Source organism: Elephantulus edwardii, unplaced genomic scaffold, assembly GCF_000299155.1.
Source record: "Elephantulus edwardii isolate Elephantulus edwardi_28Jun2011 unplaced genomic scaffold, EleEdw1.0 scaffold00096, whole genome shotgun sequence".
Taxonomy (NCBI): Eukaryota; Metazoa; Chordata; class Mammalia; order Macroscelidea; family Macroscelididae; genus Elephantulus; species Elephantulus edwardii.
Window position 1 is genome coordinate 1,080,259 of NW_006399846.1, and position 17,401 is coordinate 1,097,659.

General features: G+C 46.9%; 2 protein-coding genes across 3 annotated transcripts; one reads left to right on the forward strand and one right to left on the reverse strand.

Moving 5' to 3' along the window:
- Positions 1–86: 86 nt before the first annotated feature.
- On the reverse strand, positions 87–13,663 carry USP5 (ubiquitin specific peptidase 5 (isopeptidase T)). 2 transcript variants are annotated; one of them, XM_006891258.1, is made up of 20 exons: positions 13,497–13,663; positions 10,385–10,510; positions 9,899–9,965; positions 9,569–9,702; positions 9,329–9,474; positions 8,900–9,084; positions 8,379–8,473; positions 7,466–7,659; positions 6,690–6,761; positions 6,294–6,381; positions 6,064–6,189; positions 5,408–5,561; positions 4,896–5,070; positions 4,176–4,264; positions 3,181–3,372; positions 2,577–2,720; positions 2,346–2,491; positions 1,968–2,121; positions 1,582–1,666; positions 87–748 (listed from the first exon to the last, which is right to left on the reverse strand). In XM_006891258.1, the coding sequence occupies exons 1-20, from the start codon at positions 13,605–13,607 to the stop codon at positions 655–657; spliced, it is 2,577 nt and encodes an 858-aa protein (XP_006891320.1). In that variant the 5' UTR covers positions 13,608–13,663; the 3' UTR covers positions 87–654. The 2 variants fall into 2 exon arrangements, with proteins under 2 accessions (XP_006891320.1, XP_006891321.1); XM_006891259.1 differs by having other exon boundaries at positions 3,250–3,372; positions 13,497–13,658.
- A 1,082-nt stretch (positions 13,664–14,745) lies between these two features.
- On the forward strand, positions 14,746–16,191 carry CDCA3 (cell division cycle associated 3). Its single transcript, XM_006891260.1, has 5 exons — positions 14,746–14,865; positions 15,097–15,226; positions 15,402–15,695; positions 15,833–15,936; positions 16,036–16,191. The coding sequence occupies exons 1-5, from the start codon at positions 14,746–14,748 to the stop codon at positions 16,189–16,191; spliced, it is 804 nt and encodes a 267-aa protein (XP_006891322.1).
- Positions 16,192–17,401: the final 1,210 nt, after the last annotated feature.

Here is a 17,401-nt window from a genome sequence, read left to right on the forward strand (position 1 = left end):
CCCTAGATCTAATGAACATTAAGAGAGATGACGGTTTTCTGAAACTGGTCCCCTAGCTTCCCCAGGTATAAAACAGGACACAAGTTGCCATTGTACTTTTATTCACATCGTGTTATTTTGGCATTTTCATAAAGGACGAGGAAAAGACAAGGTAGGGAAAAGACTGAGGCAGGAGGGGGGGTGTCCCATCTCCCTCAAACCCCTCCTTGCCCAACCATACATGGAGCAAACACAAACGGGGAGGGGAAGCCTGGATGCACCCTCCCTGGAAGAGGATGCATGAAGCTACACCCACCCACACACTCACACACACACACACACAAATAAGACCCCCTCCTCCACACCAGGGGTCTGGGCAAGATTACAGAGAAGCAGAGAACTGTTGATTCAAGCGGCAGGGGAAGCAACAAAGTCTCCTTACAGACAGGTGGCTGGCCCCTCCCTTCCCCTTCCCACTCTATCTCCGAAGTCTAGAGAGTGCCCCCTCCCTTTGCATGGCCATTTCCCCCTGGCCTCCAGCTTCTCTCCAGCTGCTGGGGACAAAAACACAAAGGGTACGGAGCAAGGGGACTGAGTTCCATCTCTGAAGGCCCTATCCCTCATGCCAGGTGGTCTATGCCCTGCCCCCCAGTGGTAAGGGGTGAGGAGAGGCTCTTAGCTGGCCACTCGCTGGTAGAAGTAGATGTAGCCCAGGTCCTTGGGTGGCTTCTCAGAGGCACACACTTTCTGGTCATTGTAGATTACCCATCTGGAGAAGGGATATAAAAAGATGAACATTTCCAAGTTGCATGAATTTAATCTCTAAGACACAGCCCTTGAGTTGATCCTAGTGATTCTGGGGTAAATGTCCCCAATATTCTCTTCTTGGCCCCTAATCCTGAACCTATAGTTCAGTTTATCTAAGGGTCATTGTCTCTTTGTATCTTGAGATCTTCCAGTAGCTTTTCCCCCCACTTTCCTAGTTCATTCAATGTATATTGTCCAATTTATTTACTCATTGATTTAAGGACATTAATATGGTTTCTAGCCTTTTTTTCCCCCTACTAGTTTATTTACAAAATTAAAATACCTTGTTTTCAAGAACAAATTCTTTCAATTTCTCTCACCCCCCTACCCATCAAATTGTACAAGTCCATGATTAATCCCCTCTCCTCCTGCACATCCTCATCCCTCTGCTTCCATAGATCCTCCAGTATCTTTGTAACTACTTCCCATCCACTCCTGTTAGGCAGGGGTTGTCTAGCTTTTTCTGTAAAACATAGACAGTAAATATCATGTCTTGCAAGTTACTGGTCTCTTAACACAGCTACTCAACTCTTGTTGCAACATAAAAGCAACCATAGACAATACATAATGACCAAGTGTGGCTGTATTCCAAAGAACTTTATTTATTTACAAAAACAGACAGCTATATACAGTCTGTGGGCTATAGTTTGCCAATCACTGCTAGAAGACATTTTTCCAGTGTATTTTCTGGTGTATCTGTGCCCATCATCACAAATACTCTACAGACTTCCTCCAGAATGCTCCTATTTTCACCACTACTTCGCCATTCAAAATGCACTGTCAGCCCCTCCTTACCTGCCGTCCTTCTTGATGTGGCAGACATAGTGACCACACATGGTAGAGGTGCCCATGTGACTAATGAAGGCAAAGAGCTGATACTCTAGGGAAAAGGGAAAAAGAGCAGAGAGAAAAAAAACATGTGCAAGGAATCCTTGGGTGCCAATGAAACATCCGTCTAGTAGCTCAAAGTAAGGACATGAGTTTCAGAGGCGGTGGAACATGTACTGGGCCACAAAGCTACCTCAGCCTCCCAGACACCCACCCTCAAGAAATTTCACGAACAAAGTAGCTTCTGACTCCTCTCACCCTGGGGGAAAGCAATTAGGGATTCAAGTGGGAGCTCAAGAGTGTCAGGTTGACCAGAGCTTCCCAATGCTGTCCCTTTTCCTAAGTATACTCACTTCCAGGACCATCCCGGACTTTAGGTCCCACTGGTACAGATTCGGAGATGGAGTCGGCAGCAGAGCGGCCCTCTGAGATGTCCATGGCAGCTTCGGCATCCAGGTCATCAATGTGACTGAAGATCCAGTCCACAGCCCGTTCTAAACTATTGTTCTTGGAGAGGAAGGAACTATTACTTTTCCTAACAAGTTCTGGGGCAAGAAAACCACCAGTTTAAGCTCAATTTCTTCATCACAGCAACAGAAGGGCAGAGCCCCAGCCCTGGCCATGCTATGCATTCCTACTGTCCTTGGTCTTACTCGTGAAGGACAGAATTTCGTCCTCTTTGCCTTTTCTCACTTCACAGACCCCAAATCCTTAGATGTGGCAGCCCATACCGTAGCCCGCAGAGCTTTCAAGGCTTGGTCCTGGGAGAAGCCCATGGAGACAATGGTGGTCACAGAGTCTTCTGGCGGGGGGTCAGCTGCTGCACTGGTGGAGCCAGGCCCACTGGAGCCAGGTAGGATGAGGGGGTTTGCAAAATCTGTCAGGATGTGAAGGATTAAAGAGTGTCTGTTGGGAGGTTGGGGGCCCTGCCCCACTTCACCCTGCTGTTCCAGCTTGCCAACCTGGATCGTCCATGTGTGACATGACCCAGTTCATAGCAGCCTCAGCCCCACTGTTGCCTGTGTAGTAGACAGCTTTGCGGCAAGCGTCCATCGGGAAGCCCATCTCCACCAGCTGGATGATGACAGATTCATCCAACATGGGTGCTGTGTGAGGACAGGTAGGAATTGAGGACCTAACTCCTTGGGGCACCATCTGCCCCATCTCCCTCCCACAGCGCAACCCCCAGCCCTTTTCCCAACCACTTATTCCATGCATTTTCCTCAACTTTATCCAAGAGCTAGTATGACCACATAACACAGTGTACTTCCAGTATCTTAAAGTTACAGTAGCGAGGCTATAATTTCCCATTTCTCTGCCCATTCTCACTTCCTACTCCCAACTCCCCATCCATGGAGGTAGTAGGGTTGACAGAGAATTAGCCAGCATTACTGCCATCCACATGGATATGTGGCTGGGAGTGCTCTAGTAGGCCCCAGGTCCATACAAAAGGAAAAAGGAAATTTGAAAGGGAAGACAGGAGAAACAAAGTATAGGGTCAGGGGGAGGCAAGGCAGAGAAGCCCCCCACTAGCAAGGAGACAGACAGGCAGGAAAAGTCACTAACATGTTGGAGAGGAGAAGTGAGGGGAGCAGAAGGAGTCTTCGTCTTCGTTGCCATAGAAACCAAGGCTACCTTTGGGCTCATCCGGAGTGACCAGGGGTGGGGCAATGTCAGGCAGCTCCTCCTCTCCTGGCTGCAGCCCTGTACCCCTCAACTGGGAAATGTCTAGCTCCTCTGGCATCTCAATGGACACATCTGTAATGTGAATGACAGGAAAAATGTTACCTCGAGCACCCATGAGGCCCTTTTAGAAAAATCAGTCCAGGAGATCTAACCCCTACACCATTATCTTGGAACTGCTGTTAAGTAATAAAGAGCTACTAAGAAAAGGACCCCTGATAGGGAGTTCTGGTGGCCTAGTGGCAAGAAGCTGCACTGCAACCCCAGAGGCGTGTGGTTCAAATCCACCAGATGCTATGCTGGAGAAGGAGGGCCTCCTCTATAATCAGTCCTTTTCTTTTCTCTCTCTCTCTCTCTCTGTGTGTGTGTGTGTGTGTGTTTATGTTTACTGTCAAATCACAAATCAGATCTGATTATAGAGGAGGCCCGTTGCCAACAAGAGTAATGGGGCTTGGGAGTCCGAATTGGATTCTAGTCCTAGATCTACCACAACTTTGTAGAGAATCTACAGTTTGTGCAACTGGGCGGTTTCTGTGGATCTTATCTTCCTTGCCTAGAAACTGACATTACATCAACAGTTCTCACAGCCATTAAGGATCTCTAAGAGCAATGAGAATTAAGAGTTTGGCATTCTCAGAATGAAAACATCCTACCGATTATAAAAATAAAACTACAGAAATCACATTGTGCACATCTTAATTACAAAATCAAAGAAGTCTTTTACTCTTTTTAGTCAGGGTTTTCAGACATATTTGAGAACAACTAAGACAATCTTCCACTTTCAGAAGAAAGTCTAAGAGACACTGGTTAACTTGGGTTAAAAAGCTCCTTCTGGTTCTAGCATTAACTTTTAACCTCCCTCGTCCCAGCCACCATACCCAGTTTCTTGGGCACCCAGTCTAAGCCGAAGGTGAATTTCTTGATCTGGATGACCAGGTAGTCAGGGAATGAGGCAAACCGTGTGGTCCTGAGGAAGAAAAAATGTCCTGGTACCCAAAGTCTCAGGATTCCTCTCTCCTGACACCACACCCTGAGGCTCAGCCTCTCATAGGTAGAGAACCTATCAGTTCAGAAGATACTCCACACTCTTCCCCTGGGCTGGCCTCAGTGCTTCTGCAGACAGGAGCAGTCTTGTTGACAGCACCCTTCAGACCAAGGCATTCTTTTGGATCTCAGGGCTGTGCAAAAAACATGGCTTAGCCATTTTATTTCTTTCTCTTTTTTTACTATACTAGTTTATTTACAAAATTCAAATACATTCTTTCTCATACCATTTTCTTGAAATAAAAATGTTTCACACTAAATTCCTGTGCTCTGTCATAATTGAGGGAGCGAAGAGGCTGTATTAGAAAGCAGATCCTGTGCCATGGGGGAAGGAATACAAGACCAGGATAAAGTAAAAGGTATACGATTTATACCTATGGCTACTCCTGCAAGGGCCTCTTGGTTCCCTCAGAGCCAGATTACCAGCCCCAACTGATTCAACCTGCGATATCTACCAACCGCAAGGGAATGTGAGAAAGGCAGAGACGGAGAATATCTTCTGGGATGACAGTGATGTAAGCCCACAGTCATAGACCCAGACTAATAGGACTTACTTGACAGCTACTGATTTGGCCTGCAAGGCTGTGCTCCAGAAGTCATCCATCTGCTCAGGTGCCCCGTAGGCCTCCAGGCAGGAGCTGAAGGGCACCTGGGCCCGGACCAGTTCTGGTGGTGGCAGCTTTTCCTCCTCCGCTTGCCGCTTCTTCTCCTCATACTCCTGAAGCTCCTCTAGTGGTAGAATTAACAGGTGACTCCTTCAGAAGGGGCTGTATCTTTCTTTTGTTAGCTTTGCTCTGCTGACTTTGTGTCCATGACTATTCCAGCTTTTTACATTCCCATACTCCACTAGCTATATATCTGTTCATGATCTTGTTTCTCTTTCTTAGCCCAACTTTGCTAACAAGTTGTGGAGAGGGTTAATGAGACCCATTCCCAATGGCCCAGGAAGCAGGACATACCATGGGCTGGTCCATAAAGCCAGGCGCTGCCATCTACAAGGTACACAAGTACTTCTCCCAGACTATACCGTTAACTGCTTCAAGGCCTCACTGAGAGCACAACCTACCTTTGTTTAGGGCTGTATCCATGGGAACAGGGAGCTGCATGATATAGTCAACTCGCTGGGTGTACTTAACCTTCTCCGTGGCCAGGCACTTGAGCTTTTCCTCCACCAAGAAGCGGAATGCTTCGTTGGGATTTTCAGAACTCCGGCAATTCCTCTATGGAGAAACAGGCACGGTGGGGAATTCTGGGTAGCCAGATACAGAAAGGGGGCCTAGCAGGTTCACTGGGGTCAGGGAGAGAGACGTAAAATGGAGAATGCCTCTGAGGGAATAGGAAAGCAGAAGAAGAGTAGAATAATTTAATTTCTACAAATAAACATCCTATCCTCAGTTCTGGCCCCATCAGCACGACCGTGTGACTGTGCTGAAATGCTTTTATGTTTTTCTTTATAAGCAACAGGCACTGTCATGTTACTTTCTTTGGTTGAACTGTACGAGTAGGCTGCAAGCTCATTAAGCATGAGGATCAGTGCCTGTCGTCTTTTATTATTCTCCTCAGGTGCAAATGCTACTCACGGGGCGGGCTCAGTGCATGCAGACTCTCTGGGGACAAGCATCAGCCTGGGTTAGGGTCAAAAGAAAAGAACGAGTAGAGGGGAAGGGCCTGAAGTGGACATGAGTGGAAGGAATGTGTAGCAATTCTCCCTTTTGTCCTTACCTCCACCATGTTGATAAGGTGAAGGAAGAACTCCTGGGCATCCTGCTGTCGGTTGGTGGAGAACTCAGGGTGACCCTTGCCAATGAGGGCTTTGAACATCCGAGGGGCAATGCCATCCTGAATTTCCTAGGCAGAGCAAGGGCAAGGACTCAGCAGGGCTTAACAACCCTGGACTTTTTATACAATCAATACCTCAGTTTCTTGGAAAAGGAGTAGAGTCCCAGACTCACTTTTTGTTCAGGTACCTGCTCCCCATCGCCTATATCCAGCACTGGCTTGGAATACTCTCCAGAGAGAAGGCCATGGCCCAACTTGGCTCTGTAACATCCAAGGGAACTATTTGGCTTTAGTTAACTAATGATCCCCTAACATCTATCTGTACCTTCCCCCTGGTAACTTCTCACTCCCTTCTCATGGCTGAGCTTAGATAACGCTCTGTGAAAATGATTTCATTTCACAAGAACCAACCCAGGTCAAGACAGACAGCATGTCCAGAACGCAGTAACCGGGAAGTGTGTAAATGGTTACGGCCAAATTGTTCCCAATCCCAGGTGGTTATGGAGGAATGAACGGATAGTGGCTGTGAGACACCTGACAGCCTTTGCTGAGCGGGCCTGGCTACTTACACCTGGGTGCTGAAGTCCTGGGTAGGGTCTGAGGGGGCATTCTGGAAGATCCTCTCCAGCTTATCTACATACCTAAGAACCAAGGGAAGATAAATGGAATCGCTTCAACCTGAGATCAGAAGAAAAGAGTAGGGAGCAGTCATCTACTAACTCAGAGAACAAACCCTCCAGAGTCAGGAGTTATGAAGCTGGGAGACCACATCTCTCCAGCGACCTGCTCTTTCTCCCCTTCCCAACTATGCCAGTGTGCAGTGTATTCTGAGGCATTCTTTTCTAACTCTTCCCCAACACAGACATGTGGAAGGGAGAAGGTAGCCTGGGTCTTTAGAATACAGTTAAGATTCTATTGAAAGAGCTTGTTGATACATTCTAAGTTTTCACAAATGTGTCAGAAGCCTCTCAATAGTAAAATTTGCCTTTGTAGCTTAGAGTCCCAAACCCTTCTTCTACCCAAGTGCTACCTGTCTGCATTAAGTATGCATCCAATGCCACTAGCCTAAAATAAAGACCACCTGCTACCTCTCGAATCAGGAAGTGTGGAGAGCCCAGGGATTTGATGTTCTCGATCAGTGGGTATATGGATGGTTGTGATAAGAGCTGCTGTCTTCACAGCATGCCAGCCACAGTGTAACAAAAACTGTTCCAAGACTGGGATAAAAAGCAGCGGTGTTGAGGGCAGGTGAGAAGATGAGCACATCCAGCCTGGAGAACAGGACAGCTGAGGGGTTAGGAGTGGAGAGTCAAAAAGGTCATAATTGAGGAGAGGGATCACTCACTTCCTCTGGAAGTCAGGGATGCTGAAGAGCACCTGGACCACGGAGTTGAGGTAGCAGCTGTTACCGAGGTTCCGGATGCCTGTGTAGCCAGGCCCAAATAGGGGCTTAAGTGGCACACCCGACTCCTGGATCAACTCCCATTCACCAATTCGCTGGTTCATGTCTATCTCCAGCTCAGTCATTGTCTTGTCTGTCTGCATAAAAAAGGGCGCTTTAAGATTAGGCAAGACAATCAATTCTTCCTTTTTTACACTGACCTCTCACAGAGTGCAGTGTGATATCCAGCTAGAGGCTAGAATTTGTTGAATTATGCCTCAAACATGGGAAGCACTATAGATATCATTCAGTCCAGGACACAGACAATCTTCTCAGAAGCCCATTAGGCTCTGCTCAAATGAGGGAATGAAACAAGTACAATGGACTTCATCACTGCTAGTGGAAATGGTCTTCTCATCTAAAGTTACTTATCTGAAGTTACTACTGCTCAGCTTTCAAGTTCAAATACAAATACCACACTCTCAGGGCAATTTCCCCAATACCCTAGGCTAGACCAGGTCCTATTGCTATGGAGTGCCACTGTAGCACTCTCTACATTTCTTTCTCACAGCACTCATCAGTTTGTGATTACTCATTTGTTTGGGCTGAGTATCTGATGTCTGGATTCCCCTCCAGAATATAAGTCTAAGAAAGCAAGAACTACTACCTGTCAAAGTCACCTAGTGACTGCCACAACATAGATATTAAGCAAGCAATCACTAGAAGATTAAATGATTCTTGAGAGATTTTCAAAGAAAGCCCACTTATCTTGGTGACTGGTTAACTGTAGTGGCTCTTTGCAAAACCCTTCCCACAGTTAAGGAAGCAGGAGCTTCACAGGATCAGGGATTAGAGTCTGAAGTCAGGGGAATCTCACCTTCTGCATCTTCAGCATGTCAATGCCAAAGTGGGACAGGTGTTCAGCTAGGTTGGGGTCCAGGACCATGTCATCCTCTTCATATGAGTACACATCTAAGGCAGGAGGTAGGAACAGTGTCAGAGGTGGGGGCACAAGACTATCTTGGTCACCAATCCCACTCCCTACCCGCAAGAGGCTTTGTGCCCTGGTACAGAGAGATTGGTCTAGAACTCTCCAGAGTATCAATGAGGTCACAAGCCCTTTTGGGTTGGTTATCAGTGAAGATGGGGTCAAAGTCTGAGGGCTGGAATTAATTTTTATTCTAGAGCAAAAGATAAATTTGGAAAGGTATTAATGAAACAAATAATGATAATTACCTCCAAGAAAGGAACTAGGATCAAGGGGTTAATTGAAGATTCAGACTCACTGCTATATTCTCATCTTTCATCAAGACAATGTAGTTATGTACTACTCAGGTGATACAAAAATAATGGAAAAGGAAAACATGAAAAAGTAGGTGAGGGAAAAACAAATCATACCAGCTCCATCAGGTGTGATGGTGCCCAGCTTAACAGCCAATGGGTAGCCTGTCTCTCTGTAGTGTTCCACGGCGTGGTTGTTACCCCCACTGCCATCAAAGTAGCGTCGGCCACAGAGGATGGCACCATCTGTCAGGTTGAGCCATAAGTTTTCTTTCATGTCACACTTGGAGCACTTCCAGCCACTGACCAAGGGAAAGAGAATTAGCTAAAATGTAAGAGAAGGTTTTGGGGATAGCAAAGAAATGGGACTCTGGAGGAATTCCACAAGTTCTAAGAGCCCTCCCACCTCCTCGCCTATGAATGTGCCTCTACTTTGTTCACCCAAGTCTCCCTCTGGGTTCTCTCTCCCACCAGATTCGCCGGGAGGGTGGCCTCCTGGCCCTTGCCCTGAGAGTTGTGCTCAAAGGTGGAAGGGCCAGGTCTCACCAGGGAGGGATTCGAGCAGGGTTGTCCAGCTGCTTAAGATTGAAGGCGTGCTTAGACACCTGCCGCACTTCCCCATCCCAGGCCTGCACCTCTTGTTTGTGGGAGGCAGAATCCGCTGACAGTAGAGCTTCAACTGCACTGGTCACCTGGGGGAAAGCAGAGGGTCAGAGACAGCCCTTGCTCCACTAACCCTCTCCCTGTTTTTAATTCAGCTTTGGTAGAGTGTGAAGGTATTCATACCCGATCTCTGACAAGGTCAGGCAGTCCTCCCAACCCATCCCGGGCAATCTCTAGGTAATCTGGCAAAATTATAATCTTTACATCCTCATCATATTCAAACTTCTCCTTGGTGAGATCAAAACCGCCTTCCATACCTGGTGGAGTAAGGAGGAAGAGAAAGAGTAGGGCAACTCCCAAAGGGAAATGTGCCTTCTCTGAAATGTCACTTTACTTTGTCCATTTCAGAGCGTTAGGACCACAGATCAGGTCCATTTCGGGGGAGTTGCTTGGTGCCTCTAAGAAGAGGAAAGACTACCTTAAGGAGAAGATTAAAACTTCAGTGGTACTCACCAATAGCCAGCCGTGTGGGCTTCTTACGCGGGGGGTCACCAGTGCCTGTAGTGGGGTCCTCCTCTTTCTGCAATGAGGCAGAAAGAGCAGGACTGGCAATGGGTACCAGGTACCAAGGAAGGGGAAAAAAATCAAGAGGACAGATGGGGTAGGTTAATCTGGGAAAAGACTGCAGCCAACAAAAAAAAATAGTTGAGCTGAGTTTGTGAGAGTGTATGAAATACATAACAAAACGTTTGCCATTTCAACAATTGTTCATATGCACAGGTCAGTGATATTACATCATCCTGTTAAACCAGCATGCTTATTTGTTCCCAAAGTTTTCTGTGGGTTTTTTGCTGAATTAATTAATGACAAAAATTAAGAAAGGGGGGAAGGGAAACAACAAACAAGAAAGGGGAAATTTGAAGCCAACAGTCAGAATGGAACAGATATTCAAAATAAGTGCCCTGTGGAATGTGTTCGAGCTCCACTCCTTGCCCCTACCAGGCGCCGGATCCGTCGGAGATGCAGATAGACACGCTGGCCCGTCTTATTGTAGTGTCTCTCCACATACTGCTTCCCGAAACCCAGGAATGTGTTCATACAGATGTAAAGGCCACCTTCAGACTCCTACAGGGCAAGAGGCAGAAGAAAAAAGAGAGGAGGATGAAGTCTGGCCAGGTAGGGAAATGCCTGGCTTCTGAAGGGAAAGTTCTATCCTTCAATATAGTGTGCCCTTAGCAAATTATTTAAGCCTTTGGAACCTGGTTTCTGGCTAAGATTCTCCTTGGTTTCCTCCTATGACTTTGTAAAGAACCAATAAGGACACCAAGGGACTGAGTAAAACCTATCAGTTATCATTCCATTCATCTTTCCTCTTGTTCCTTCTTTGGCCATTAGAGCCCTCAGATTGATTGCCTTCTCTCCCCTTTATCCTGGAGCCAAAAGATAAAAAAATAAATGGGGCTCTAATATGCAGACATCCAATATCAAGAGTTACATTCAGAGGGGAAAGGGTACTTTCTTGGGATTGGAAATATTAGCATGTCAGATGCTAAACCCAAATCACTCAAACATTCATTGTCCTCAAGTAGGAACCAACTCACAGCTGACATTCTAGCAGATTCCCGAGGCTATAAATTACATGGTAAGAGACTTCCCATCTTTCATCCCTTTGAGCTGCTGGTGGATTCGAACCACCAAACCAGGGTAGTCTTTTGGTTAGTAGAACAACTGCCTGGGTACTACACCAGAGCTCCCTAAACCCAAGCCAAGGACACTTAAAACAAACACTACCCTCTCTCTATGATAAGGAGTAAACTACGTACAGTATCTCAATGGGACACTTGACCCCTAAGCTCCCTAGAAATCAAGACCTTTCCTTTAACACATTCTACTAAGTGTCAGATTGGTCCAACTCGTGAGCTTTCTCCCTTCTCTCTTATTGAAGCCTGGTTCCAATATCCTGTTAGGGGTTAATAGCTTAACTCTGACCAGTCTGATAAGGACATCAGTCCAACACTGTCCAGTCACTATCCTGGTTCCCCCATCCCTCTGAGCAGTAACTATACCTATGCTGAAATGCCATCTACCCTCAAACTCAAAGCCATCTCTTTCCTAGAACAATCTAGCAACACTTACTGAGACAGCTAGAGCATGTACAATCTGAGGAAAATATAAGGAAAGGCGAATTTCTACCCCGAATCACAGCTGTGGAAGGAGGGTCAACTTCCAAGGTTGGAAAAGTTCACTAGGACCTTTGTGAACAGAGGAATAGAGAAGGTAGAGAATACTGGAAACAGTATCCATCTTCCCTCGGATCCAAGGCTTTGAGCAAAAAATAGACATATTTTTCCTGAATAAAAGCTGGCCTTGAAAAATTCTGTGCTGTGATATTAAAAATAGGACACCGCTTAAGGCAACTTGTGGTCCATAGATTGCTCTGTATCACTCCCTAGAACAGTGTTTACGGCAGTGTTCATGTACAGAGCAATTGCCACTACCAAGGAAGTCACCGTCTACCATGAGCCCAATCTGAAGATAATCAAATATCCCAGAAGAAGGATAATGAAGCAAGTAGGTCACACAGTAGACCTCCTGACTTGGAATAGGAGAAAAATCTCAAAAGATGAGAAAAATTTCTTTTGGATTATTCAAATCAGTTAGTGAGAGAGAGAGAGAGAGAGAGAGAGAGGGAGGGAGGGAGGGAGAATGCTTTAGTGAAGAGAAGTTTAAGGAGAGGCCTTCTAATTTTTATTACATGCTGAGAATGAAGAAAAGTCCTTCTCTCCTTAGGAAGATGGTGCTTCATCAAAACATGCATTACCAAAACTGGGAGGAGGAAATGTGGGAACTCTGCAGTGATTAAACTCTGTTAAAATTAAAAGAAGCTGATTTCGCCAAGGACCAGGAACCTTGGAGCTCAGCTCTGAGAAATTCTTTTACCTTTGCCAAAACTAGACTTCAGAGAAGGAGCATATTATCTGAAGGCCACATCAAAGCCTAGCAAATCATGCAAACTACAAATCACAGTGAAGATGAACTTAGATCATCTTAGATCATGTTGCTATGCTCAGCCCTGGTGATGCATTAATGAAGCCTTTCTACTCTGACTTGCAGTTTTCCAACCATGAGCTGGTCTGGCTAAACACCCTGGGCAGGGCCCAGCAGCTGGCTTGAAGGGAGGGGTGGTGAGGGGGGCGGGTCCCAACCAGCCTGCTGCCTTCTCTGTTCAGGCTAAGGCCTAGCTGAAAGCCTGCCTTTGCTTAAAGTTAACATAGGAAGGTAGGACTGCAGGAAGGGAGGCATAGGGTGGAGCTTGAAAAACGCGAAGCACGGTGTGGGTGGTGGTTTTGTCTAACTAGTCAAGTAGAAGTCTGTATGGGCTGACTTCTTAGTATCCATCAAGGGGGAAAAAAAAACCCTATTATTCTGGAATACCTTAAATGAGATTCCCTTTTCCTATGATGAGTGGAAAAAAGGGACGGAGCTTCAATCATAGTTCACCTCAAAGGAGAAATGACGAGTGCTTTCCTCTTTCTCATTACCATCACTGACCCACCTCCCCGCCCCCTGCCCATAGTAACCATAGGTGGACGGCTCCAACTAGGCCTTAAAAATCGATCTGATTTCTTAGCTTCTTCTAGAGTACTAACGGTTTAGAAACCGCAGTCCGCACCACCTCCCAGCTCTAACAGTGGGCCAGAATAGTGGGGGATCGCCCCCATGCCTCCCACATGAAACTACAAAACCCGGGGAGCCATGCTCAACAAGCACGGGCAACTCCCAAGATTTCGCAAAGGCGCACTTGGGGTTTGTAGTCCGACGGTCGAGTTGCGTCCCTAGCTTAGAACGGCAGCGAGGGGAGTGAGCGACTACAATTCCCAGAGTGCTCCACGAAGTAGAGAGTAGCCTTGGAGAGCGCGGTAATGTCCGGGGGTGGTAGTCGCAGCACAGTTCTGGCTAATGAAAAGCTACGGCAGTGAAGAGCGTGGGAAACTCTATGTCCCAAGATGCACCGCAGGGAGGCGGTAGCGCAAGCCTTGCAGGCCCTGGCCGAATGACCAGGGCGATGGAAGGAAGTCGTGCTTGCTGCGGGCGTGGGGAATGGGCTTACCGGTGTGTCGAAGGAGAAGGCACATTCGTCTTTATGGACCCGGTCTCCAGCCTTAGGGACCCGGATCGTCGGTAATACTGACAGCAGCGCCTCCTCACTCAGTTCCGCCATGACACCGGCAGCAGCTCTTCCACACAGCGACTCCCACCGTTCCTAGTCCCCCACCCCCTACTCGTCCCGTCCAATGAGCACTACTCGTTAGGTGCATGCGCTAAAGGGAAGACGCGCGAGAACGGCAGTTGGGCGGAGTCTATCTACTAGTGCTCAGCCGTCTGTCCTACTCTTTGACCAAAGCCAGTAAGAAGTGCTTCCAACACAATTGATAGGAAAAAGAACCAATCCCATTTTTCTAAGGCATGTGCAAACATAAAGTAGCCCGGCAGGTCCTGAGTATTTGACTGCAAAGACTCAGACTCATAGTGTCTTTTCCCTTCCCTTCTATTGAAGAGTAGAAACTGACAGACGTTTAAGCCAATCAATCCCAAAAACTTTCCTGGAACTTCCAATAAGAAAAGATTAGGGCACTTTTCTTAGTGTTTGGGGGGGGGGGAAGGCTACCTGATAAGGTAAAGTTTGAGAGGGTTCGTGTCGATCAATTTTACTTATAACGATTACTATCCATCTTGCCTCAAGACAAGACCATCATAAGTCCATCTCTTGCGTGACTTTGTATATAATAGGGTTCATGATTTTTTTGTTAATAAAATAATTTGTGTTTGGAGATTTCAAAAGCAAAAGATTGCCCTCAAAGTCTCAAAATCCCACGCTGAACGAAAAGTCCCGTTATCAAGAAGGCGTCACCCTGGGGGCGGGTGTGGCAAACCGAATTTCTACCCATTGGCCCCAGAGCTTCCCTGATCGACGTCCACCCAACCCAATCACTACACAGCGTGCCTAACAGTGCCAACGTCAGCCCAGCCAATAGGATCAAGGCAGGGGGCGTGGCGGGAAGTTTGAAACTCAGCTTCGGGAGTTGGAGTTCGCGTTCTTGTGGAATTAGGGTGGCTTTGGGGTCCGGTAAGTGATTTGATTAACTTAGAGGCTCCAGGAAGCTCCGTATGGGCCCTCTTGTGAACTGTACTATCCTTTATTCCTGCAGAGGCCTTTGAGCGGCTGGAAGGTCTCTAACTTTGAATGTGGAGTCAAAAGTGTAATGGTCGCGGTAAGGACTGAGACTTGAGTTGCTTCTCGCAGGCATCTTCCCTCTCTCCAGACCGGGCCCTTCCCTATCCTAATTTTCCTGGTAAAGATGGGATTGGGCAAGAGCCTCCCGGTCACTCCAGCGCGGCCTCCGCCGCACAACAAGCATCTGGCGCGAGTGGCGGACCCCCGTTCCCCTAGTGCCGGCATCTTGCGCACTCCTATCCAGGTACTCCGGGCCGGGTGTGGGGGAGCAGAGAAGCAAAGTCTTGGGCCTCAGCCTCACTTCTGAGAGAGCCTTCATTCCCTCTATCATTTCTAACTTAAGACTTTCCACATTCTCAGTCTCTGTGGGGTTGGCTGATGTCGGGCAATTCTTGTCTGAAATATTGGACTGAGACTGGGGACCTGAGGGAAAGAGAGAGTCATGGCCCAGACTTGAAGCCTGTGGTCCTCACAGGTGGAGAGCTCTCCGCAACCAAGTCTACCGTCAGGGAAACAGTTGGAGGATCCCAGTCAAATCCAGGACTCTGATCCCCGCTCTCCTACCCTTGGCATTGCACGCACACCTATGAAGACCAGCACCAGCGGTATGTGTGGGGCCCAAAGAGTGCCCCATCGTCCTGCTTTGGAGTCCCGTCACGCTTTTCTCAACACTTTGCACCCTCTCCCTAGTTTTCTTCCCCACCTGGGCACCAATCTCCTGTGTTCTTTCCTCTTTGCTGTATCAGAGGGTCACTGACTCACTTTATTTCCTCCCTGTAGAACCTCCAAGCCCACTGGCAGTGCTTCTGAATGAAGTATTGGACACCGAAACACCCAGATCAAATCTTCCCCCAGAAGCCATTCTGCCCCTGGAAACACCTTTATCATCTGAACTGGACTTGCCTCTGGGCACCCAATTATCCCTTGAGGATCAGATGCCACCTCTGAGCCAAACTGAGCACCCCTCCAAACAGGCATTTTCCAAGGAAGAAGCAGGACACTCTACAGAAATCCCTGTGGCCAGCCAGGACTCAGACAAGCCGATGAGAGACCCTGAGACTCCTCGATCTTCAGGTACAGAATCTAAGAGCAAAGTGTAGGGTATAGAAACTAGGAAAACATTATAGGTTAATGTCCAAGGATGAACATGAGGAAACAGTTGAAAATATTTTTAACTTGGGGACCTTAATTTATCTCTTTACACACACTAGGTTCTAAGCATAATAGACGAAAGGCTAATGGCAAGGTACTAGTGAGATCCCCCCTCACCATCCTTCAGGATGACAACTCCCCCGGGACCGTGACACTACGACAGGTAAGGGAGAGAGGAGGAGAAGAGTTAATTAGGAAATAGAACCCAAAGAACGGAAGCCCTTTCACCTGTCTCTTCACACTCACACACTGCCTTTTTCAGGGTAAGCGGCCTTCTTCCCTGAGTGAAAATGTTAGGGAACTAAATGAAGGGGCCATCCTGGGAACTGGACGACTTCTGAAAACTGGAGGAAGATCTTGGGAGCAAGGTCGGGGTCATGACAAGGAAAATCAGCACTTTCCCTTGGTCGAGAACTAAGCCCTGCTTGGCCGCAGCACTGGAGTCCCTGAGGACCTAGTGATGTCCTATGTCCTCATCCCTTGTTTCCTGGGGACACAGTGATGGCTTATTTTCTTTGACATCCCCTAAACTACCAACTCTGCCTCCGAGAGCTTAATTAAGCTTTCTTTGTCTCTTGTATTTTTCTTGTATATTAAAGGAAGTGATTTGAAGTGTTTTTAAAAGTTGTACTTAAATTTTGTGCTGGGTCTTCTATATGCAGTGTGGAAAGCTGGAAAGCTTGTGTTTCCTGCCATTAGTGATCTCCTGCTGGCAGTACCAATAGAGTAAATAAGGCAGAAGTCTCCTCCCTTCTATCCTAGAGTTCAGTTCTACTCCTGTTTTCTCCAAGTGTTCAATTTGATACCTTTACCTATCACTTCTCTCTATTCTAGCTAATGCCCAAGTCTCCCTTGACTTTTGTCCAGCTACCCAATAAACACTTCAAAGTTTGTCTAAAATTGATCTTTATTATCTTATTTCACATCACTCTCCCCTACGCTACTCCATATCCCTTATTCCCTCCTCTAGTGAATATCAGCTTTATCTGCTTGACCATCATTTGCAATCCTTCGCTCTCAATATCCCATATCCTAGTACTTGATCATTAAATCTAAATGACTTTAATAGCCTTACTTTCATTCCGATTCCTCTCTTTCCCTTCTATCCTTAACACTTGTATTTCTTGCCACTTGCCCCTATCTTGGCACTAGCTCCCCTCCTTCCAATTCATCAACTTGCTACTGAGGCTATCTTTCAGAAATGAACTTTCATTACTGTCATAAGTGATCATAGTATTGTTGTTGCTGTTGTTATGTGCCGTTGTGTCATCTGCAACTCATAGCAACCCTGTGTACAACAACAGCCCTAAACCCTGCTCTATCCTGTGCCAATCTCATTATCTCTGACACACCTACCCCCATTACTCCAGTCACTGAATCAATCCATCTTATTGAGGGTCTTCCTCTCCTGCACTGTCCCTCCAACCTCCCAAGCATGACGTCCCTCACCAAGGACTGGTCCCTCCTTGCAATATGTCTAAATTAAAAATCTTCAGTGACTCCCTACTACCTTTAGGATTAAGTCTAAATTCTTTAGCCTGGCATTTAAGACCCTTTGTAATTTGACTTCTGGGCATAACTGTTCAAACACATACATATATACCATAGGCAGACTGTAGTGATCAGTT